Raw genomic sequence first — 23,776 nt, forward strand, 5'->3', positions numbered from 1 at the left:
GAATATAGTATTTTGGAAGACTCTGTTAAGTAAATTGGGAATGATTTTTTTACTTCATCCAATTCTGTTAGGATCTGATTTGTTGGATTCTAGTGAATCAGAGTTTTAGTGAAGTAGGTTTCATTATATCCCCAAAGAAAACACTCTGAATGAATTTTTACTCCATAGCATTTTTCTGAGATGACTGTAGGTTCTAGCTTTTTTTTTTCTTCTTTTTTTTTAAATAAGAAGACTAAGTCTCTTGAGTGTTGAGTGACTTATGCAAGGTCACCAAGAAGGTCAATAGCAATGCTGGAAATAGAATCTGGGTCTTGTGACTTCTAATGTGTTTCTCTTAGATACATGTTACCTCCTGAAATTAATATGTTAATGAAATTGCCTTATGGTGTGTATAATTACCAACTTTAAGTCTGAAGTTAGCTTAGGCAAATCCTTTCATCTTCCTCTGCACCTCCACCAACTCCCATATGTTCCAGAAAACATTTTATGTAGAAAGCTATTGTGTGCAAGTGTGTGTGTGTGTGTGTGTGTGTGTGTGTGTGTGTGTGTTTGAGAGAAAAAGAGGGGTAGAGGAACAAAATAGATCAGGAAAGACAATTTGTACCTGGAACTCCAGATTGGCATATACCATCAAGAAAATATTTTAAGATCCCAGAGTTTACTCCAGCACTGTAAAGCTTAAATTAAACACATTATTACATTTATATTCTTTTGTAGAACAAAGGCCAGATGTCCATGTCTTGATTCCATGGGTAGACATGTTCCATGACTCTATTAGATCAGCATTATTTTGAAAATTATTTGCAAGCATATTTACATTCTTTATCCAAATTACATTTACACAAGATTATCATAAGCACACAGAAATCTAAGAGAAAAAGCCAAATCTTTTATAATATATATTTTCTTAATATTTAAGTCCTTTTGAAAATCATATAGTATAATGCAGTGTCATTTATACGATATAATTCCCCATTCATATAAGGATAATAGTTTACAACTATCTTCTTCAAATGATCAGAGTCAATGCTATAATTTTCCAAAAAACATTTTGAAGAGGAAAGAATACAGATAATAGTGTCACTGTTTATCTTGGGCCTGCCTTTTTCCTCTTAGCAATTTTGTCTTCAGGCTGCCTTCTTCTGTAGTGGCAAATTCTGAAGGCAGCAATCAAAGGTTTAAAAAAAATTACGATTAAACCAAAATATTAAGCAGAAGTGCCCAACCTCAGTGATTGTACATCTTACCACATCTGTTATCCTTGGACCAACCACAGCCAAGCACCAGAATGCTACACACTATAGAAGGGGAAGAGTAGAGGATAGAGAGGGCACCCTAATGTCTCCAGTAGTCATTCTCTTTTAGTTGACACTTCCTTTACCTAATACAATCAACTACCATCTATCTGATCCATACTGTATGCTGCCTCTTCGCATCCTTTTGGCCATTTGAAAATACAGGGAACTGAGTCATCTTTCCAGGTGACCTTAGTTATGGGATTGTATGGGGAACACTGGTGGAAGGTCAGGGTGACAGCAAACTCTTCCGGACTTCAGCAGGAAGGCTGCTTGGGGAACTGGAGGGCCCATCAGGGCACAGAAGCAGCTCTGGGGACTCCAAGGCCCATCTCATGGGGAGCCTGGGAAGCAGGGTCCTGGGCTTTCTTTCGGTTTAGTTTTTCTTAGGTGCTTAGTCCCAGTACCCTGGGAGAGTCTACCACATCGCTGACTGCACAGGGCCACCAGAGGGCAGTGCTACCCTGAGTGTCGTGCCTGCTTGAAGGAAGGTCCCACTTCCAGACCTGAGGCTGGGGGTGAGCTCACCACATTGCCCAGGAAAGCCCTCCCCCGCAGCTGGCTGTCCAGGAGGCCCTCGGAGGAGGTCCCTAAAGCCAGGGGAGTGGCGGGCGCCTCCCCAGGGCCCTGTCCTCCTGGGCAGCAGTCCCCTCCCCCTGGCTGAGGAAACCCAAGCATCAGGGCAGAGTCCACAGGGTCCCACGGCTACGAGGGGCAGCCGCAGGCCTCACACGAGGGGGTCTGTATCCAGGTGAGGACCCTGCGGCACCCTAGGTCCCCAGCTGGGGTGACAGCAGGGCAGGCGGCAAGGGCGCAGGGCCCCGCCCCCAGCACGCAGACCGAAGGGGAAGCGCCTCAGAGGCGTCCCCGGGAGACGGGGGCGGGGCCTGTGCAGGGCGGGAACTTTGAGCCGCGGTCGCGGGGAGCTCCAAGGGGGAGGAGCCCGGAAGTAGCGCCCTGGAGGCGGGGCTGCGGGTCCCGGATGGAGGGTGCAGCTCCCGGGATCCGTGACAGGAGAAGGTGAGTGGCCGGGAGCGGCCCCGGTCTAGGTGCCCACGCGAGGGGGGACCTGGAGGACTCTGCCGCCGCCCTGGAGCCTCGGTCCCGGCTGCCTGTCCCCTGGAGCCGCCGGGGCGGTCCCCTCAGCGCCCACCGCGGACCCCGCGGTCCCGGTTCTCACCTGAGGGCCCTCCTCCTGCTGTTCACAGCGGGTGGAGTTTGACCTGCAGGGTCCTGTTCAGGACGCGGTGGCCTCAGCTGGGTGGCCTGCAGCCGCGGACCTCAGCGGAGAAGAGGGGGCCTGACCCGCAGGCCCCTGGAGAGGGGAGGGGAGCCCAGGTGACCTGGGGGCAGGAGGCGTTTAGAAGGGAGACCCGCCCAGGTTTCAGGTGTCACTGACTCTGTGTCCTTTTGTTTTCCTGTGGCACCTGTGGATTCTGGGGTTTAAGTCCTGTTTCCTTCCTGCTCCTGGTGGACATGGGAAGAGACCCTGCGGGTTTTAAGGATTCAGCAAAGCAGTGCAGTTCCTGGAAGTGCCATGGAGAGAGCAGCGATAGGGTGGGCATCAGGGGAGGGAGTCCTGGGGCCCCAGGTTCTCCACTGTGTGTGAGAGAGTCGCCTGGGGACAGCTTTTGCAGAATGTGCCCTGGGATGATTCCCAGTGACGGCGGTTGATTGCTAAAATGGGTTGTTTGCATGCTTGGCTTCAGACACCAGCCTAAGCCTGATTCCTCTAGGAAACTCCAGGGAAATCACGAGGTGGACAGTCCTGTTGGACCTTTCGTTTTAGAGATGAGAAAAGTGAGCTGGCAGGGTTTAGGTGATTTTCAAAAGGGTATTTTAATGAAAACCTCAGTGTTTCCTGATGCATGCTGTTGTGGGAGATATGCTTCCATTCTCAAGTGACCAGGGATTTGTATTCAGCCTGGCAGAGATGAATTGAACACCTGTAAGGAATGTGAAGTAGCACGTGTTCTGACTGCTCAGTGTCCAGTTAAGTCAGAACCTAGGCCACGTGAGTCTGTAAAAGAGCACAGTGTAAGAGGTTAAGGTTGCATTTTGCCGAATACAAGTTATTGAGTTGAAGTTGCATTTGATAATTTTAAAATATTTAAGGAAGTACGGTGTTTGGTCCGTTTCAGGATTTATTCAATAGAGTATCGCATGTTGTTTCTTTTGACGGCACTGCGGAAATGTGAGCGAGAACAAGTTGGAGACATCTTTCAGGTGGAAGCATTGCCTGAGGAGGAGGTCATCAAGTTGGCCAAGAAGCCATTTTGTGAAGCCTCTGTTGACTCAAGGCTTTTGAGGAAGAATTCATGTGTGGAGACTAATTCTTCATGGGCCTTTGCATTTGGTGAGTCACGGAACATATCTGAGTAGATAATCATTTACCAACATGTCCACAATAATCTCACATATTATGTATGACAGGTCATGGCTCAGTAAATATTACCATTTCCTTTTTTGCATTTAAGAAAACTAATGATGGCATAATACTTTCTTTCTTTTTTGCCTTGAAGTACGTCAGTATCTTGACCAAGCATGATTGTTGGTAGGTAGGATAGCAAGAACTTGAACTCAGGGATTTTATTGTCATGTATCAATCTATTGTTTTTCATTTATTTCTATTAATATATCCAGGTTGGCATCCATTACATTTTTAGCTTTTGACTTTCCCACCTATGGGCACCCTGACAGCCCTCAACTCCCTGTAAGCACAGACAACTCTGTAAGAAACATGAGGATAAATTTCCCTGTGCATGTCCCCTTTTGAAACTGCTTAAGCACTATGTGGGTAATCTATAGACAGGTGGAATTTCTAGGTCAAAGTATGTATGTTTACTTCTTTGACTAAGCACTGCCAAGTGGCTCTTCTGAATAGCTCTGTATGTGGCCAGGATTGTATTATCTAACTTTCTAACTTTTGCATGTTGAGTAGATACAAAGTGAGAGGACACTGTTTTTGTTGGTATTTTTCTTTTCTTTCTTTTTTTTCTTTTGAGAGAGAGAGAGAGAAAATTTTAATGTTTATATTTTAGTTTTCGGCAGACACAACATCTTTCTTTGTATGTGGTGCTGAGGATCTAACCCGGGCCGCATGCATGCCAGGTGAGCATGCTACAGCTGGAACCACATCCCCAGCCCAGTATTTTTCTTGATATCTATTCTGATGCTTTTCTTTGGGGGATTTTCTCCTGTGAAAATGGGCTTCCTCTGGATGCCTCTGCCCGTTCCTCTACTTGACCTTATTTTCTTCTTTTTTTTTATTTTTATCAAAGTGACTTCTTAATTCCAGTTTTATTAAAGACATTGTCCCTTGTTTGCATAGTCTATATCTAAAGCACTAGTCCTTGCATCAAGGCCCAGCTTGCTCTCAGCTGCCCCAGGAGGGGAACAAACTTTGTCAGTAGCCAAGAGACACCCCTACAGGGGCCACAGTACTCTGGTCCTCTGGTATCTTGCCAGCAGTTCTTCCCATGCTCAAAGAGGGTTTCAGACACTGAGTCAATGGTCCGGGTGGTCATTTGTTGCCTTCTAATCTCAAGTTGAGCTCCTCTGAGAGGTGATATTGAAATCCTTCTGTGTACCTGACCCATCATTTTAAATGATGTTCCAAGTTCACTTTTTGGTATATGTGTGGTTCTGGGGATTGAATCCAGGACCCTAAGCCTGTTAGACAAGTGATGTACCTGAGCTACACATTCAGAGACCCCTGTAAATGTCTTTCCCCTTTGCCACAGGGTCTAAATTGCCAAGGCTGACATCAAACGTTCCTCTTGCCTCCCTGGTGGCTGGCATGACAGGCGTGCACCTGGGACTGTCACACTCTAGCCTGTAATGGGAACTCATGTGCCTCTGTCCAGGGCTGAGCATGGTTCTTCAGAGCTGTGCTCCAGGCTCCCTGCAGGGCTGTGGAGGCCTCTGCTGCCCAGCAGACCTGGTGTCCTCTCCAGTGCTCCTCCCAGCCGAGGGCAGGCAGCTGCCCATTGCTGTAGGCTGACTTTATTTTCTTCTTATGGCACTCATACGTTCTCAAGAGTATGTTGGATTATTTGTCCATTACGAATCTAACAGGTCCTCTAGAACGTTCAAACAATTAGTAAAATTCCTAAATAGTAAGTGAGCATGCACAGAAATTGGGCTAATGTTGGGAAGAACATTAGCCCAATTTCTGTGCATTTTTTGGGAAGAACAGTGTTGGATGATATATTCATGGCTTGAATATATCATCCAACATGAAGTTATATTTTATTATTTACAAAATAATAAAACAATGAAGCAATACCATGGGCTGAGCTAAAATATATCCCCAGGATCTTAGGCATTCTGATCATCTCTGGGTAATGAAATGGAAGTAAAGGTATCAAAGCCAATGATCATCTGTTTCCAATTTTCTGTGATTTGGTTCAAGTGGTAAAGTGGTGATATTTATTAATTAATGGATCAAATAGGTTCATAATTGTTTTAGAGTATAATTAGGTGCCTTCAAACTTTTGACTGTATGTGCACATTTGAGAATGGTTCCAGCCATTCTGTCATCCTTTGGGTCATTCCCCTCCTATGTCCTGTGAGACATTTTCTATGTGAGGCTTTAAAAAGAAGAGAATATTGTGTAAAGAAACCTTGGGATTTGTGCAGTATAAAATTGAATGGGTTCATTCAGAAATCAGAAATTCTATTGAAAGATATTTGCATGAGCCAAATAAAACCTATTTTTAGGCATCCTGGTGAAGACAAGGTTTTATCTTTATGTCTCATTTTCTATGTTTTTTTTTGTTGTTGTTGTTAGAATGAAATTCATATGTTGCCAGACCATTCTATCAGATGTGTAACTAGATGTCATTTAAATTACCCACTTTTACATGGTAGACATTTTTTAATGAACACTGCCTGTCTGCACCTTTTTTAAAAACAGGACTGGGATCAGAAGCCCAAATACCAATGGTCAGCTGGAACATATTTTTCATTTGGCCTACCTGTCAGTATTCCCTGAGGTCATCTGTGCAATCAGCTTTGTTACTCCTGCTCCCTCACTGGATTTCATAGAAACCATTGCTATGTATCGATCAGGGACACAAATCCCACAACATTGCGTTCTTTGAATATCCAGAGTCCCACTTTTCACTTTGCCATGCCTGAGATCAGCAGAAATATTTATCAGCAAATGTGAGATTTTCAAAGATCCAATTCTATGTGCTCCTTTCCCAAAGAGCCTTAGGCAGGGATATAGCATACATAAATATTAAGTAAAGGCCATAGTTTTTAAATTGTCATCCATTGAATAGTTGACACATGTCTGAGATACTTTTTATTTTGGAGGAGGTATTATTTAATAGGGAATTCCAACAGCTACGTAATAGTGAAATGAGAAGTCTTGCATCCATTTAATTTTGTTTCTGATGATTTTTATGTGAAAGGATAAGATACTTCCTTGTTCCCTTGCAGATGTTGCCCACTTCTGTGAATGGATGCGGGGTGTCACCTACTACTTGCATATCTGCATGTTGGGCTTGACACTGCTATCGTACTTGGTAGTTGGCAGAAAGTCAATACTGAAGTTAAGTTCTTGTGTTCTAGCAGCAGAGCTGAAGATCCTTGGTGTGCCACCTTCTGCAATCCATGCTGCTTTGTTCATGTTCCTTATTGACTTCCTGGTGAGCATCATGGTCTTCTGGTCTTGAGAATGGCCAAGCATTGCACTGTGAATGTGGAAGATGGGCATGTGGAAGGCTCCAGGGAGGAGGGATCATTGATCATGTACTCTAATCCATGTGCCTGTTTAATGACCTGCTTTTTTTATTTTTGGGTTTTAAGGGAGACACTGCACTCAAACACTTCTGTGCAGCTGGGAATTCAGGCTTCTGCTTCACCTTGAAGTAAGCATTAATGATTCCTTTCCAGAAGACATGAGAAGAGAGAGTGAGCCTCTGATATCATGCAGGTTCCTTGCATTGCCCATGGGCTAGAGGAGAGAAGAGTTGCTTCATGAGATTTGATCCCCTTTTTCCTGAAGAGTTCCACACAGAGGTGAGTCCCCAGCATGTTTAGACACCATTTCAGACCCCTTTGTTGACGGAAATGAATCAGAGCCCCTGATGATGTGGATGAGCTAAAGATGGATTTGCTATGAATTTTCTATTTCGTTTCTCAGGGCCTGAGTCAAGCCAGCCTTTGTGCTGTCAGCACATGAGCTACTGGTCAAATGTGAGGAAGTGGTCTTGCTTTATGAAAAGACCACCCTGATTCAGTGAGCCAGAGGCAATCTGCAGTACCTGTTTTCCTGTAAAGGCAGATTGCTGTGGATGGCCTCTGGCCTCATCATGCAGCCCTGCTCAGAGTAGGGGATTGAGGATCCAGGCAGATCCCTAGTTCCTTTTAACCTTTATTACCATTGGGCCACCCCAGGGTACTTGAACTGTACCTGGTCTTCTGGCCTGGGTCAGGGGATGTGAGGTTTGGAATCCCCCTCTGTGGCAGGATCCCAAGGCCCCCCAGCCTCTTGAGGGCAGGCACAGCCTTCCCTAATTGTGTTAGAGGGGGAGACTTCTCCCACCCATCCTCATCCATGCTCATCACACATTTTGTAGCTTGACACCTGAGGACCATTATTCATTAACTTAGTGGTTAGTGGTGATGGTTGCTAAGACTAAATGACTCTTTCAAGGTTACATCACTTGTATGGTAGGGCTAGAGCATGGATCTTCCTAATTGATTTCATGGGACTCTCTCATGGAAACTGTGACTGCCTCCTAAACACACACTCTACATTTGGAGTGTCAAAATTCTTGGCACTGCCTCCTTGTCAAGTGTATCTTGTCTTCTACATGGGAATTTCACAAATATTTTCCTTTGGTTTGTGGAGGTCATGCAGAAGTGATTTTATTTGAAATAGCCCAAACAAGAAATACCAGTTGTCTTTTTCGCACATGGATGTGTGTAGTAAACACCCCTTTCTGTGTTTTTTCTTGCATGAGTTGCTCCTTTGAATTTGTTGAAGAATGGTTGGTGGGGGAGCAAGGTAACGAGAGATGGATATCAATGCTTGTCCAGTATTCTGAAGTGAAGAATGTATTGAGGATGTGAAGGCTTTTCTAGCCAGTTCCTATGGCTCACTCAGGGATCAGTCAGAGGATTCTGTCTGGTAGACTCTTTGGAGTAGATGTCAAAGTGGCCTGGTCGTACCCTGTCCAGGACTGAATGCTGAGCTTGAGTGGAAGCTTCTTGTCAGTTCAAGCATTTCCATGAGTCTGTCCTCTGTTCTCTTTGTTTGTTTGTTTGTTTTATTTTTTCAGTTTTCAGTGGACACATCTTTATTTTATTATATGTGGTGCTGAGGATCGAACCCACTGACTCGCGCATGCCAGTCGAACACGTTACCACTTGAGCCACATCCCCAGCCCCCTCTGTTCTCTTTTTTCCCAGCAGTTTCTAACAGGAAAGGAGAACAAACATTGAAAGTATGGTGATTGATTATTTATACCAATGTTATTTGAATCAACTTTGTATAATTCAAAATTAACTTTTTGCTAGTAAAATTTCATATGTTGAGGAAATAATGAAAATATTGGGGTTGGGGGATGAGGATGGGCAAATCAAATATTTTTGAGCACCAAGACCTGTTTTTTTTTAACTTAAATAATAAACTGCCAGAGGACCACACCAAGTAGATATTTCCAGAGACAGTGGGAAGGTAGTGGCACATGAGGAAGGGAAGAGCTCTCAGGATGGGAAGAGGGGGCCGCTTCAGGACTCACCTGGCATGGCACGAGGCTACTGGCCATGATACATGCCTGGGTCCACTGAGTGGGGCAGATCCATGCTCTGTGTCCCTCTACACTCCTCTGTAGCCTGTGTTGGCAGCAGATCAGGGAATTGGGGTCAGAAGTGCTCCCAGTAATATAGGCACCAGCCCCCAGAGTGTGTTTCTAGCCCTTTCCCCACCTGGCCTGACTTGGTGCTTGTGTTGATGCAGGGCTGAGACCCTACAGTCATCAGAATGTGTCTGTGGTCCAGATCCATCCTGCATGGCCAACATGCTCAGACCTTCAGCTGGGTCCTAGGCCTGTTACAACCAAACTCTGTCAACTGGGTGGCCAACCACAGAGGAAGGGCCTTCCCTCAAGCTCCAGGGGCTCAACACACTAGGTGTTGGGCGGTCCCACTGCCAAAACACCTCACAGGTTCCTAGGGGACTGTCTCCCCAACTCTCCCAGCCCTTGCCCACTCTCCTATTGCTGCCCACGATCTGTGGTTCCCATATGGGCATCCCGTCCTGGCTCCAAACTCACATAGCTGGTATTCCCCAGTCTTCCTGGTACCTGGGTCCAGACTCTCCTCTTCCTACAAGAATATCAGATATTGTATTTGGTCCCAGTTGAGGCTGTGTTCCATCATGTGAGCTCTTAGCTTCATCACTGTGCAAAGACTCTTTTTCCACACAAGTTCGCACGACTTTTGGCTGGCTAAGAATTTTCAGGCGACACTTTTGTAATGAGTACACTTTCCTTCCTTCCGATCTCTCCCCAGTGAGCATTACTCACACCCTTGTCCTAGTTCTTTTATGGCAGTTTCCCTCCTTATGGCTGAGAGGACCTAGTGACACCTGGATTCACACGTTCTCCTTAATCACCAACACACTTTAGAATTCTCCAAAGGGCCATATATGCTCCTGGAAGTTGGTGGTGGAAATAGTTCTCCATCCATTAATCACTACTCACTCACTAATGTCCTTGTGTCCTTGACAAAGGCTCTCCCTTTCCTGGTTTTCCTGAATAGAAATCCTCTTGCATCTTGGATGAATAGGGTTATACATTGTGCAGAGGTTGTTGGTCCACTGAGCATCTTAGAGACTGTTCTTTATGGAGCCTAATGATCCTCATTGGGGAATGAGGCCAGGGTCCTAACTGTGGTTAGTGTGAGGACACCATGGGTTCAGAAGAGGGAAAGAAGGACAAGGGAAACTCAAATGTCCCTTCATGGCCCCTGGAGTTAGAGGACTTACCTCTTTGCACCTGGGATCAGGAGACCTCATTTCCTCGAGGACATGCACACTCAGACGTAAATCTTGAGTGTGGGTTCCTTTCTGGGGTCCAGGGCTGTTGTTAGCCACCAGGAAAGACAGTGCTCTCCATGCTGAGTGGAGCCATTTTTGCCAGGAAAGGGAGCCCATGGTCACGCCTTGTGCAAAGCATCCCACGCCAGGGGCTCCCATCCCTACATTCCTGTCCTGAAAGGAAGCCACTCAGAGGCAAGGTGGGTCCAACCACCTCCAATGTGTTCACTCAGCACTGTGTTCCGGCATCACCCCAGTTAACAGTCTTGATGGGATTGGACGTGGCTCAGAATGTCACCCTCATGAGCTCTACCCTGCTACAGCTGCAGTTCTGCAGTGGGAGAAACTCAAAACCACGAAACACATGCACATGAAAGAAAAGAGCAAGAGCCAGAGCCCAAACAGGCCAGGTGTGGCAAAGACAGCTGGAGTGCCTAGGTTGGGACTCAGAATTATGTCAGTGGGGTGGCATTGCTGCTGGCACCAGCATGATAACAGAGAGCCAGCCCTGCTCAATTTGGGGAGCAGTGTGTTGGGGAAGGCAGCAGAAATTGAGAGGCAGGATTGAGTTTGGACCTAGGAGGAGGTTGAGTAAAAGGCCAGTGTGGGTTGGAGGGCCTGGGCAGATAGAGAGAGGCCAGGGAACACCCCAAAGCCTGGGGACTGCACTTGATATCCAGGGTTGTGAAACACTGCCTCCCCTCTTACTCATAACTGAGAGCAAGAGGCATTGATGAGTTCATTTTGTGTGCAGCTGCATCCAAGGTGACTTGGCTAGGTACCTCTGTTTCCTTGACTCAGGAGGCTGGGAGTCCAGGCTCCACTGAGTCTCAGCTGGGAGGATCAGAATCTTGAGTTTATGCCTGTGTTCCTAGTAGGATCCATGTTGGCTGAGCCTCAGTGTTTTTGTAATGAGAGGATGGGTGACTGTCATGTCTTTATCACAGGACATACTTGCTAAATGGATTTGTTTGCTCTGAGGAGGAAAGAGAGGGGGGAGTGGTGCTGGAGACAGGGATGCAGACAGGGGTCATGGACTTGGCATAACTCGGTCTTGGAGATGATATCCCATCACCTGTACCCACTTCAATTCCCATGAATCAGGAGGCTGAGCCCCCTTAAGGTGAGGGGTGAACCGGTTCTGGGCAGCAGGATGCTGTGGTACCTCGGAGTCTCTGTGAGACCCCAACACTAGACACACTTGGCCCTTTTGAAATCTTAGGAGAAGCTTTGGGAAGTTGTAAGGCAGAGGGGAGCAGCCTCTGCATCTCAGTGCCCTCCAACTTGCCATGGTGTAGAGAGGGAACTGCAGCCAGGATAGGACGGACATTGGCCACGTCCCTGTGTGGGACACAGGCGTGATTGAGTTAGGGTGCATTATTTTTCTCTCTCCTTCTTCTGATTGCCCCATCTCTACATTTGTGCTTTAGCCACCTGTGAGTCCCATCTCTGGTTTCAGAGAGAATAGAGAGTGTTATGGGCCAATAGACACAATAAACCCTAGAGATTAGATGCTACCTTACTTTCCAGAAAAGATTGGGCACACCATGAGTTGCACAATGATGGGACCAGGGTTCAAAAGCTGCTGAGAGGGAAGGACTGGTTGTGAATGCATGTTTGAAGGCTCCAAGCTGGAACTCTAGTGGTACCAAGCAGGGCAGATGCTGGTGGGGATGTTTGGGTAGTTGTTGGTGAACACATGCGCACCTGAGATGGGTAGGCATGGAGGAGAAATCAGCAGCCCATAGGGCTTTTGAAAGTGGTCTTATGTGAAAAGAGGCTCAGGTATGGGCACAGGAAATGACATCATTGCCTTGACAATGGATCAAACAGAACATGGAACCCTGGTATCCAGGCACCCACTTCACTGACCAAGCCATCCGAGCTTATTTGGTTGGAGAAACTGGAGTGAGAAGGATGTTCCCCTGTCCTTGCAAACAATGCCGAGCCTCAGGCTCCCAGGAATCTCAGGGGGGCCAACTAGCCCTTTTGTGGATACACTGGGTGAGGCTTCATCTTAGACGCCAGATCCTCTGGCGATTGTCGCAGAGGAGCTCAAGAGTAACAGTAAGTAGGACAGGGCAGGTGAGCCCAGCAGGCCCTCTAGTCTGATCCCTGATGAATGGCCCAGGACTCCTATTCTGACTGTGTGTGTGTGTGTGTGTGTGTGTGTGTGTGTGTGTGTGTGTGTGTACTGATGGGAACTGTCCCATTGTGCTTTGACTCTAGTGTATTGGCACAAGTCATTTTTCTGTTTGTCACCATTTCCATTTTGAACCCACCATTCTTGGTCCCAACCCAGGGTGAAAATGATCAGAACACGGAGGAGCCCTTCAGCATACAAAGCCTTGAACCTTACAGGCAGGACCAGCTTAGGAATGAGCTCCTGCCTGACATTGGTGGGAGGAACCTACATTTCAGCAGCAACATGGGGTTAATCTCCTGGGATTTCATCCCCACCCAGCACGTGCTGGATCTCTTGTTCCCAAGGTAAGCACCAGACCACCAAGCCCAAGTGTGTAGCCCCCTCATGCCTGGGTCTTGGGGCTGCCATGTACCTCTCAGGGACCCAAAGGTTTGTAATACCTAATGAGATAGAGGACCACACTCATAGTGGAAAGTCAGCCCCGAATGGGACGAGTCCTGGAGGTGCCTGCCACAGCCTTGCAAGGGCAGTGAACTCCCCTCTCAGGGAGAGAAACCATCCTGACTCCAGCTGATCCACAGAGGTCCGTGGAGCAGTCCCCACACACTGGGCACCACAGCTCAATGGTGTGCACTGAGCTCATTCCCAGGTGGACTCAGCGATGCCAGGTGGTCTTTCTGGTGTGATGTTGGCTTCGTGAAGAACGTAGATCTGTGCCAGAGGCGTCTCAAAACTCGGGCCTTGGGAAAAGCACTTTTGGATTAATAAAGACATGTTAGTTTCCATAGTGGGACAGAGCGTCCTAGCTGGGACATAGCTGGACAGGGGCTTTGGACATGGCAGCTCCCACACCCAGAGATATGTGGGAATCAGCAGTTTGGGCTCATTCACTGATGAACACAGAGAAAGCACCCACTGTGTGAAGACACGTTTCCAGTCATGTTTCATAATCCAATGAAAAATGAGGTGCAAATGACTGCCATTGTGTCCCTTTTCATGGGGGTCAGGCTAAAACCGCAGGTGCCATGAGTACATATTCTACATGTGAATGCATTCCTGACTCCATGAGGCATAACTGCACGTTGTCCTCTTCAGTGACTGTGGTGGACCCCTGGACCAACTTCAACATGGAATGGGCTTGGGGTCAAGAGGGTGGGCTCCTGTTTCCACAATAGGGACCTGCAAGGTGATTTGACTTGGGAAGGCTGAGGAAAGACTGCTCTCCCCAATTCTGTTTTCTGCCTGCAGTGTAAGGTGTGGGGCTTCAACAGTAGGAGGGGTAAGGCGGGGAGTTGTAGGTAGTCATGGTCCTCTGGGAGAGCCCCTGGGACAATGGATCCCCCCACACCACACCTCCCTGTCCTCCCCCAGGGCCACAGAGATGTGGTCTGCACTCATGGGAAAAGAGAGGTCCACTGCTACTCAGGAGGACTCAGTGAGAGCTCACAGAGAATGAGGTAGCACTGCAGCCCACGCCAGGGGAGGAGTTGTCTCTTGAGCCCTGAGAAGAGTGGGCAGGAGGACAGACACTCCTGGAAGGTGCATTCCAGGTTGGAGAGCAGGTAGCCAAGAGGAAGAAGAGTGTCAGGCCTGCCAAGAGGAGGGGAGAGCTGGTCAAACCATGGATCTAGCGCTCCTTCGTTGAAGGTTCTTTGCCTGTGGCGACCTGTCCTGTCCCTGCCTGTACAGCCACTGTGACTTGTCTGGGGTGGACTGGTGTCTTCAGAGCCAGGGACGGTTCAGGAGTGTAGGGTCAGAGGTTTGCTCTGGAGGCCGTGGCGAAGGCAAGGCCAGGGTTTTGCTGACTCCACACCTGCCTCCCCACAGTGCCTCACCTTCCTTCCTGGGGACCTGGGTGAACTTCTTCATCGAGGCTTCCCATCAGCCTCCAGGCTCTCTGAGTCTGCAGCTGCTGTGCCGTATATGTATCTCTTCCTGGAGCACCAAGCACACCACCTCCTGGCCCCAACTGAAGATGGCATATCAAGCCAGGCAGAGCCTGAGAGCCAGGTGGACTATGGTGAGTACCTAAGGGTATATGAGGAAAGGTCCGACTGCTGTCCCACTGCAGGGAGTCTGTATGCCTGGTGTTGTGCTGGAAATTAGGATAAGCCTTTGTCCACTCAGGAAGTGACCCCAGTCTTCAAAGAGGTCCTGTGTGGGCTAAGGGCCTGAGTTCTTCCTGGGAGCAGGGGTATTGTCTGTCTGTGCGAAGGTCAGGGCAAGGCAGTCATGTTGGCATCTTTTCTCCTCTAGCTACAAGCTCAGTTCCTGTCACGGCTCCTAAGCCAACCCCAGAGCCAGAGCCTTCTCCCTGGGAAGGGGCAGAGCTGGAGTCCAGGACATCAGGGGTCTCCACTCGGTACTCCCCACGGCCCCAGTACAACAGGCGGGTGAGAGGCAGGTGCCTCATTCACGTCTACCTGGAAAACGAAAGGACAACACAGTATCAGAGCATCCTGGTGAGTCTTCGAGCAGGGGAGTCTCCTGGGAGCCCACACTGGGGAAGACCGAGTCCACAGCAAACACCTTGGACTAGGCCTGTCTTCTTGAACTGGAGCTTCTGGAAGGTCAGGAAGGAGAGTAGAAAGTGAGGAAGAGAGAGGCGGGAGAGCAGCAGCATGCCAGGTCTGGGTGCGAGTGGGCCTGCGTGTTTTGGGGTGTGCAGGTCAGAAGTGCAGGAGTGAGTGCTGGGTTCAGAGGAGGTCAGAGAAATATCGAGGGTGTAGGCCGTCCTCTACTGACCTTGGTATTGAGGAGGAGTATATTGAACCATGGAGGTTGAAGCAGAGGAGTTGGCAGTCATTTTCTTGTGTGTGAGAGGGGATATGTTGCTGGTTGAAGGGAAGGGAGCCATTGTAGAATGATTAGGGTGGGTAGGTGTGGGTCACAGACAACTGGGGGCCTTGGAGGGGCCCATTAGTGTCCTAGTTTGCATGTATATGAATAGATATTCAGCGGCTCTCTCTGCAGAATTTTCCTGGGTGTGGAGTATTAATCATGAGACTCTGGTGTCCACCTCCAGGGGAGCCATGTTGAACCACTGCACCTGCTGGGTCCGAACCTCCTGATACCCCAGAAAGCACTGACACTCTCGAGCCCAGCAACTTCCATGCCTATCATTAAAGAGTCCTAGTGTATGTTGTCAGGACCAAAGCACCTAGGGTTTGTGCCTGGTCCACACAAAAATGCAGCTGCATCCCAGACCAGAGCAGGGATATGGAAGTCAACTGGACCATTCCTCCCATATTGATGGGACTAGAGTGTGTCTGTACAAAGCCTTTTGGTCCTTATTCCCTTGTCCCTGTAGGGCATAGCGGGTTGAAACAAACTTTTGTACCAAGATTGGACTAGAGGCTCATAGGAAGACCCCACATGATCACATGAAGGCCTCAGGTAGCAGGGTATCAAGATGGTGCCCTTGTGTTGAGAGCTCACTTGTCTCTGATTGTCCTTGAGCACTGTCCTCTGGGTAGCTACTCCCAAATTCCCTCTCTGATGAGCTTTCTCCAACCCTGCTCAGGTGACCTGCCAGGACACGACTCCAGTCATCATCCGCAGGGCCTTAGATGCACACTTGCTCCAGCAAGAGGATCCAGAAAACTACGAGCTTCTGCAAATTGTCTCGAACCATCAGAGTAAGTGGAACCATCAGAGGGTAGGGAGCAGTGAGTCACAGTGGGCTCACGATAACTGGGAGCCAAAACACAGTGTGCGTTGGCCCAATGCCCAGGAAGAGTATGGTGGGACTTGTGCACAAAACAAAGTGTAATGATGGGGCATAAATCTGCAGGTTCTTCATGTTCCCCAGGGGCTGTGGACCTGCCTATCATGTTTTCTTTCCTTGGCCTGAGGAGGCATTGCAAAGCTATTATCCACGAGGGGCCAAGAAGAGAGACTTCTTTGTCTTGTGTCAAAGAAGACAGACAACCACAGGGTGCCTACTTTGGCAGCCTTTCCTGACCTAGATGAGTACATGAGAAAAGCAGTTCAATGAAGAATCATTTCTGGCTTCCAATCTTTCTATTCACTGCAAACTGAGTCCATTTAGGACCAGAGGCCATTTCTAGAGAGAAGTGTGTGGTAGAATAGAACCCTCCACAGCTTGTAAACTCTTCTTAGAGAGAGAGAGAGAGAGAGAGAGAGAGAGAGAGAGAGAGAGAGAGAGAGAGAGAGAGAGAGAAGAGAGGAGAGGGGAGAAGGGAGAGGGGAGAGGGGAGGAGGAGGAGGAGGAGGAGGAGGAGGAGGAGGAGGAGGAGGAGAAAAATGAAAATAAGTTGAAGGAGGAGACAATGAATAAGAAGGTCAAGATGACTATAAGAAGAAGCATGAGAAGAAGATGAAGAAGAACAAGAACAAGAAGGAGAAACACAAGCCAAACAAGAAGTATAACAATAAATTGATTAAAAATGTGAATGAGAATTATACTAATGAGGAGGAAATGCAGAAGTGGGGAACTCAAGAGAAATATATTGCTCTGGATGGCACAGCCCTGCTGTGGACATCCTCCACCCACGCTCAACACACCTCCAAACCATACCCCTCAAATTAGTGTAGCCCTGTATGAGTGGATGAATCCACTGGCAAGGTGGAGGCACCCACCATCAAGTGATTCCCCCAAACCCATGTGATCATTGCTGCAGTGGGGAGAAAACCTTCAACACATGAGTCTTTGGGGACCAATCCAGATACAAAGTCTAGCTGTTTCTCATTGGTGGGTCCAACGTGAACTAAGAGGTTCTGGGGTGCGAGGGGCTATTTCCTTGAAAGGTGTTCCTGTAGTGGACCTCCTGTGCATAGAGGGTCCTCAGGGAGGAATCAGTGGGGAGTCTTTGGTGGAACAGTAGCTGGATTTGGGGGCTCTCAGGTCTGTGTGTGAGACCTGAGCTGGCAGAGGCTCTCAGTTGTGGGGGATGTTGGGTAGTGTATTCCTTGAGTGTCACCTACCATGCCTCTGCCCCTGCCTCTCCAGAGCTGAGGATCCCTGCTGATGGGAAAGTATATTATGCCCTGGATGGAGGAGTGAATTATAACTTTCTTCTTCGGGAAACAGATGCCAGCAAGTCGTTGAAGGTCAAGCCAAAGGAGGTAAACAGCCACCTTCTTCAGTCTTTACTCCTGGTGCCACTCCACATCCTCCAAGGGGACAAGAACCTCAGGTTCTGGATGGATGTTGCAGAACGCCCACAGAGCCAACTTCCAGGCTGGGTGGGGTGCAGTTGCTGGGTTTTGCTGATGTTGTCATCCCCCACAGTTCTTGGAGCCTTCTGTGGCAGTGGCATCCAGGATCCCAGCAGCTGTGAGCAGCAGCTCTACAGTGGCTGCAGGATCATTGCCCCAGGCCACCCAAAGCAATGAGTGGTGCATGAGAAAAGTCACCAGTAGCAGCTCCTCTCTGCTTTACTCCAGCGAGCAGGTGGAAGACAGCCGCTTTGTTCACGTCCTCCTAGAGGGACAGAGCCTGAGGGAGACAAAGCGCATCCTGGTAAGCCCGACAGCAGGGCTGCCTCCTGGGTGTCCACACAGTGGAAGGCAGGAGACACAGCCAACCCCGGGGCTGTGGTGGGAAATAGAGAGAGGTCCGTCTTAAGGGCTTGACCTGAGGAGGAAGAGCATCAGCATGCCCAGCTCCAGCGGTGAGTTGGCCTGTGTACTGTGGGTTTTGCAGGCCAGAAGTGCAGAAGGAAGTGCTGTGGACAGATGAAGGCAGAGATATGTCCAGGGTGCAGGCTGCAGTGCCTACAACTTGGTATTCTCAATGAGTGAGGTTGGAGCAGAGGAGGTGGCAGTGACTTGTCACATGTGTAGGAGGGGATGTGTTCCTGTTGGCAGGGAAGAGAACCTCCTTAGCATGACTAGGTGTAGGAATTTGGGGTCGGGATCACCTGGGGGGTCATGCCAAAGCTTTGGAATGTCAGCCTTTGCATGTATGTGAATAGGGAGCTAAAGGGGTTCTTGGCAGAATTTCTATGGATGTGCAGTAGACACGCTAATGCTACAGGTGTCCAGCTGCAGAGGAGACATGTTCAGTGACTGCCAGTGCTGAGTCAAGTACATCATTACAACCAGACTCGCACCGAGCTTCTAGAGGCCAGGGCCTATCAAAGCTATCATGAAGCACTCAAGTGCACACTCTTATATCTGAGTCTGTTTTGTGTAGTGGCATAAAGGACCAAAATTTTCAGTGCATTTGCCTCTTCCACCCACAAAGGCAGCCTGCATCCCAGAGCACACTTTGTGTGCAGATCCCTTGCCCATTGATGCCATCTCAGTGAGATGAGAGTGTGTCTGTGCATAGGCAGTTTGGTCCTTTGACCTGAGTGGAATGTGGCTCCCCAGGGGGAGGGGAGATGGCAGATACAGGCAGATATTTGTACCAGGATTGTTCTAGTAGCACATTGCAAGAACCCAGGGGGTATATGGAGGCCACACTCAGGTAGCAGGATAATAAGATTGTGCCCTTGTATATGTAGCTGAGATTTCTCCTGAATGTTTGACCACAGTCTTCTGGGTAGCTCCTCTAAAAGCCATTCTCTGATGACATTTGTCCCACCCTGATCCAGGTGACCTGTCAGGAGACGGTGACAAGCCTCATCCACAGGGCCTTGGACCAAAATATGTTGCAGCATGAGGATGTGGACAACTTTGAGCTGCTGAGAATGATGTCTGAGAATGAGAGTAAGTAGGACAATCAGACAGTGGGGAGACATGATCCACAGTGGGCTCAGGATAACTCACAGCCAAGAGAAAGTGGACCTTGGCCCCAAAATACCAAAGTGTGGTGGGCCTGGTGCAGGAAACCAAGTGCAGTGATGGGCGTGTCCAATGTGGAGGGGCTCAATGAGGCCCCAGGGGGCTGCTGGACCTCCCTAAATGTGTTCTCCCCTGGACCTGGTCTGGCAATGCAAAGCTAATATCAATGAGGGCAAGGCAGAGAGAGGCTCAATCCATCATCAGTTTGGTTTATGGCTCACTGATAAGGATGCCTTCAAATGAAGAGGAGGAGAACATGGGTCCTGATTGGATCAGCATTGCTGTGGACGGAAGCAGCACAGGTTCTGATCCATGGCCAGGATATGAGAAGTCCTGCCTACTCAAGAATGTCAGGATTGCAGCAACTGGGAACAGGACTCAGTGAAGAGGAAGTCAAGGCCAGGGGACAGCCTGTTTGGGTTCTTTTGGGAACAATTCTAAGTCCTCTGTGCCTGGGTGCCCATCTACTGAAGATATCAGAATGGCCAGGTTATTATTCCTTCCAGCAACAAAGAAGGGCTCTGAAGAACGTAGGCCACAATGCTGAGCTGTCCACAATGCTAGTGCTCTTTCCTTTTTTGTGAGCCAGACACTCCTAGCCTCCACCATCCCAGCCTGTCCACAATAGAACCCACCATCTGTCGGGCACGTAAGTGAGTTTTCCCATTTTCACACACCGCCTCATTTGGGTTGGCTCTGTCTCACACATGAGGAAGACTGAGGTGCAAGGAGCTGGGCAAGGGGCAGTGTCTGTGAATCTCAGGGACTTGGGAGGCAGCGCAGGAGGATGGGGATTTCCAAACAGCCTCAGAAACTTAGGGAGACCCTGTACCCAAGTAAAAAGGCCTGGAAATGGTCTCAGATCTTAGGTGCCTCTGGTTTTATCCCTGGTAAAAAATTAAGTCAATCAATAAGAAATTACCAAACTGAGAATCTACAAAGGTGATTTCAGAAACAGACTTTCAACCCAAACATCAGTTGAGAGCAAGCTCCAGACCAGGGGAGGTTTGTGTGTAACAGAGGTCAAAAGGGAGGACTACCGGGGGCCTGGAACCCACTAGGTGTGATGGCATCTATGCCTTATGGCAGGAGGGTGGCAGTGATGCTGGCCCTCTCCTAGATTTTGGAAACCTTGTTTTCATTGGGGAAGCTTTATGGAGGTGGAATCTATTTTAGCAATCCTGGTCCAGATGAGGTGCTGACTACCACAGGTAGAAGCCTATCCAGAATGTGGTGTCTGTTATCCAGTCTTTCCTGACTGTGACAATGACAAAGAAAGGAAGTCACTTGTCTTGGGTCTTGGTTTCACTCCCGGCCATTGATTGAGAACTGATTTCATCTTGGACTACTGAACAGAGGCTGCATCTGGGCAGAAGAGTGTGATAGATTTGAACTCTTCAGAGGACGCCCCACCATTGCCAGAGAAAGAAGGAGAAGGAGGAGGAGAAAGAGACACTCCCGAGTGGGTAGAGGATCACACGATGAAGATCAGGAGGAAGAAGAAGAAAAAGCAGGAGGTGAAACAAAAGGAAGGGTGGAGGGAGATACACAAGAAGAAGAACAAGAAGGAATCATATAAGAACAAGAAAAAGACCCAGAAAGAACTACAAGAAGATGCAGGACAGAAAGAAGAGCCAGAAGTAGAATAAGAACCAGAATACAAGTACCAAGCAGAAAGCTCATGATGAGAAACAAGGGGAAGGAGAGCGAACCTAGAAAACAATAGAGTTCTCCAGGGCACCACCCTGTTGAAGTCCTCCCATGTCCATGCCCAACACACCTCTGATGGATACCACCTCCCCTCCGCGTATTCATCCATGAATGGATTCATCCAGGGCAAGGGGATGAATTCACCCACCATCCAATGCTTCCCTGAATGCCCATGTGTGAGCATGGCTGCCCTGGGGAGAAAGGCCTAAGCACAGGAGCCTTTGCCAATCCTGATGCACAGCCTAGCAGTGTCCCTTTGGCAGATCCAACCTGCACTGAGAAGTTCTGGGGCCCAAGGTGCTGTTTCCATTGCCAGGTGCTCTTTTGGTTTAGAATCCTGTACATCATCTTCTCCAGGGAAGAATCACTGAGGGAGTCTTTGGTGGCACTGTAGCTGGATAGGAGGGCTCTCAATTCTGGTGCAGGCTCGCCCTGGCGGAGACTCTCAGGGGGTGTGGGTGTTTTGTGGTATAATCCTTGAGTGCCACCTAACAATTCTGTCCACTTCACTCTGCAGAAATCAAGGTCCCTGACCACTCACTCGTGTATCTGTTCATGAATCCGGGAATAAAATATTTCATCGTGAGGAAACGCCCCGAAGTCAAGGGAAAGGAGGTAAACACCTACCTTATTCAAGCTGTACTTGTACTGCCATTCCACTCCCACCTGGGGAAATAAGAAGCCTCATCACCTAGACATATGTGCTAGGAGCCCATAGAGCCAACCGACAGGCTGGGTGGCTTACTGTTTCTGGGTTTGCTGATGTTCCATCCCCCACAGTTCTCAGAATCAACCTGCAAGTCCTCCAGGCCGCTTTCCCACAAGCAGGTAGGAGACACCTGCTTAATTCACGTCCACTTAGAAACACAAAGTCCAAAGATGGCCAAGAAGGTCCTGGTAAGCCTGGGAGCAGGGGTGTCCCCTGGTGCTTACACCTGGGTGGGGAGCAGACACTGGTCCAATACCATGGAATACTCATGCCCTCTTGCATTGGAGCTTCTGGAAGATCAGGAGGATAGATGGTAATCAAGAAGGGAGAGGTCAGTGTGAAGGGCTGGAGTTGAGATGAGGGAGAGCAGCAGCTTGTCCACCGCCATGTCTGAGGGAATCTGTGTGTCAGAAGGCAGCATGAAGTCCAGAAGGGCAGAGGTGGGTATGGGTGACAGATGAGAACAGGACAGGACCTAGGTTGCAGGTTCCCCTGTATGGGATGTTGACGTCTATGGAGGAGGACAGCAGTGTGAGGTTCTGCATGTTCCTTGAACAAGGAGCTGAGAGGGTCTCTCTGCAGAGTCGGTATGGATATGGAGCAAGCACACTAAATGTCCAGGTAACCCAATGACCACCCTTGCCGGATGAGGTGCCCTCCTACACCCCAGCCAGCACTGAGCCTCTGGAGGCCAGGAGCTCTCGTGACTGTCTTTCGTCACTCCTGTGTGTGGTCATGTTTCTGGGTCTGTTTTTGTCCCTGGAATCCAGACCAAAGCCTCTCGGTTTTGTGCCTAGGCCATTCCCAATGCCGCCTGCATCCTCGGGCAGACCTGGGATCTTGGAGGCTATTGTCCCATTCCTCCCAACTTTTGGGATGAGATTGCATCTGTATGCAGGTAGTGGGGTCCTTTCACTTCGAGAGGAGTGCAGCTCCACAAAGAGCAATGGCAGGTCCAGGAAGTCCTATGTACAAGGATTTGGCTAGTAACCTATGGGAAGAGCCCGCCCGATGAGCAGGAGGCCAGCTTCAGGTAGTAGGGTCATGGATGTTGCCCTTGTATTTAGAGTGGAGGTGCCTCCAGAATGCCCCTGCCCACTGTCCTTGAGTAGTCACTTCAAGGCCCATTTCCTGAAGGCCTGTCTCCCATGCTGCTCCAGGTGACCTGCCACGATAGGGCTCCTGTCATCATCCGCAGGGCCCTTGAGCTACACTTGCTTACTCAGGAGAAGCCGGAGGAATATGAGCTGGGCCAAATCATCTCTCACCGTCAGAGTAAGTGGGACAATCAGATGGCAGGGAGCAAGGGTCAGGATGTGGACTCAAGTTAACTCTTAGCACCAAAGAGTAGTCTCTGACCCCCAAGAACACTCCAACAGGGTGTGTTGGGGCTCGTGCACAAAGCCAACTACACTTCTGCTGGTGGAAGGTCTCGAGGTCCAATGGTATACCCCAGTGGATATTGTGGCTCCCCACCAGGTGCCTCCCCTGGACATGAACAGGCATCTAAAGCTGACATCAGTGAGGAGTGAGGAGGAAAGCCTCTTTCCAGGAGCAGTATGGTTCTGTGGTCTGGGATAGGAGTGGTTTCAGAGGAACATGGGAATGCATGGGCTAAAGAGGGAACTGGCATTTTGTGGATTGAAGCAGTAGGATTGAAAGCCTTCTGTATGATCAGAAAACCACTGCCTGGGCTGAGCATTGCCAGGATTCTAGCAAGCAGTAATAGGATGAAATTGGGAAGAAAACACAGCCTGGGGGACAGCTTGAATCATCTGTGTTTGGGCAAATTCCCTGGTTGTCTGTACCTGAGTCCACCTGCCAAGGAGTGATCACAATAGCCAGGTTATGATCCCAAATTAAAGTCAGAGGAGGGCTTCCTGAGCACGTAGCCACAGAGCTCATCTGATAATAATGCCAGCGCTTTTTCGTTGGTTGATTGGTTGGTTTTTTGTGAGCCAAACACCACAGCAGCCATTATCCCAGCCTATGTATGCTGAAGACCACCATCCCTATGAGTTCTAGGATCAATTTTTTCCTATATTAACCTACTGTTAGGTTAGTAGAATCTATGGAAGAGGAAGTCTGTCTGGGGCCTTGGTAGCCTT

General features: G+C 48.8%; 1 protein-coding gene across 16 annotated transcripts in view; it reads left to right on the top strand.

Annotated features, from left to right (window-relative positions):
* The first annotated feature begins 2,239 nt into the window (after nt 1-2,239).
* Nucleotides 2,240-23,776, top strand: part of LOC144373130 (uncharacterized) — a 38,530-nt gene continuing 16,993 nt past the window's right edge. For 2 of the 16 annotated variants that reach the window (XM_078036249.1, XM_078036262.1), the window contains exons 1-14: nt 2,240-2,315; nt 3,437-3,651; nt 6,744-6,952; nt 7,113-7,325; nt 12,653-12,840; nt 14,324-14,516; nt 14,753-14,958; nt 16,020-16,134; nt 17,469-17,584; nt 17,751-17,981; nt 19,060-19,174; nt 21,477-21,574; nt 21,740-21,856; nt 22,829-22,943. In XM_078036249.1, coding sequence (XP_077892375.1) covers nt 14,420-14,516; nt 14,753-14,958; nt 16,020-16,134; nt 17,469-17,584; nt 17,751-17,981; nt 19,060-19,174; nt 21,477-21,574; nt 21,740-21,856; nt 22,829-22,943 — 1,210 coding nt within the window. In that variant the 5' untranslated portion in view covers nt 2,240-2,315; nt 3,437-3,651; nt 6,744-6,952; ... (1 more) ...; nt 12,653-12,840; nt 14,324-14,419. Of the gene's footprint in view, nt 2,853-3,436; nt 3,652-6,743; nt 6,953-7,112; nt 7,326-8,255; nt 8,756-12,652; nt 12,841-14,323; nt 14,517-14,752; nt 14,959-16,019; nt 16,135-17,468; nt 17,585-17,750; nt 17,982-19,059; nt 19,175-21,476; nt 21,575-21,739; nt 21,857-22,828; nt 22,944-23,776 lie in introns of those variants that run through there. The other 14 variants (XM_078036263.1, XM_078036264.1, XM_078036251.1 and 11 more) reach the window with 13 other exon arrangements.

The sequence above is a fragment of the Ictidomys tridecemlineatus genome, unplaced genomic scaffold (assembly GCF_052094955.1).
Source record: "Ictidomys tridecemlineatus isolate mIctTri1 unplaced genomic scaffold, mIctTri1.hap1 Scaffold_249, whole genome shotgun sequence".
Classification (NCBI taxonomy): Eukaryota; Metazoa; Chordata; class Mammalia; order Rodentia; family Sciuridae; genus Ictidomys; species Ictidomys tridecemlineatus.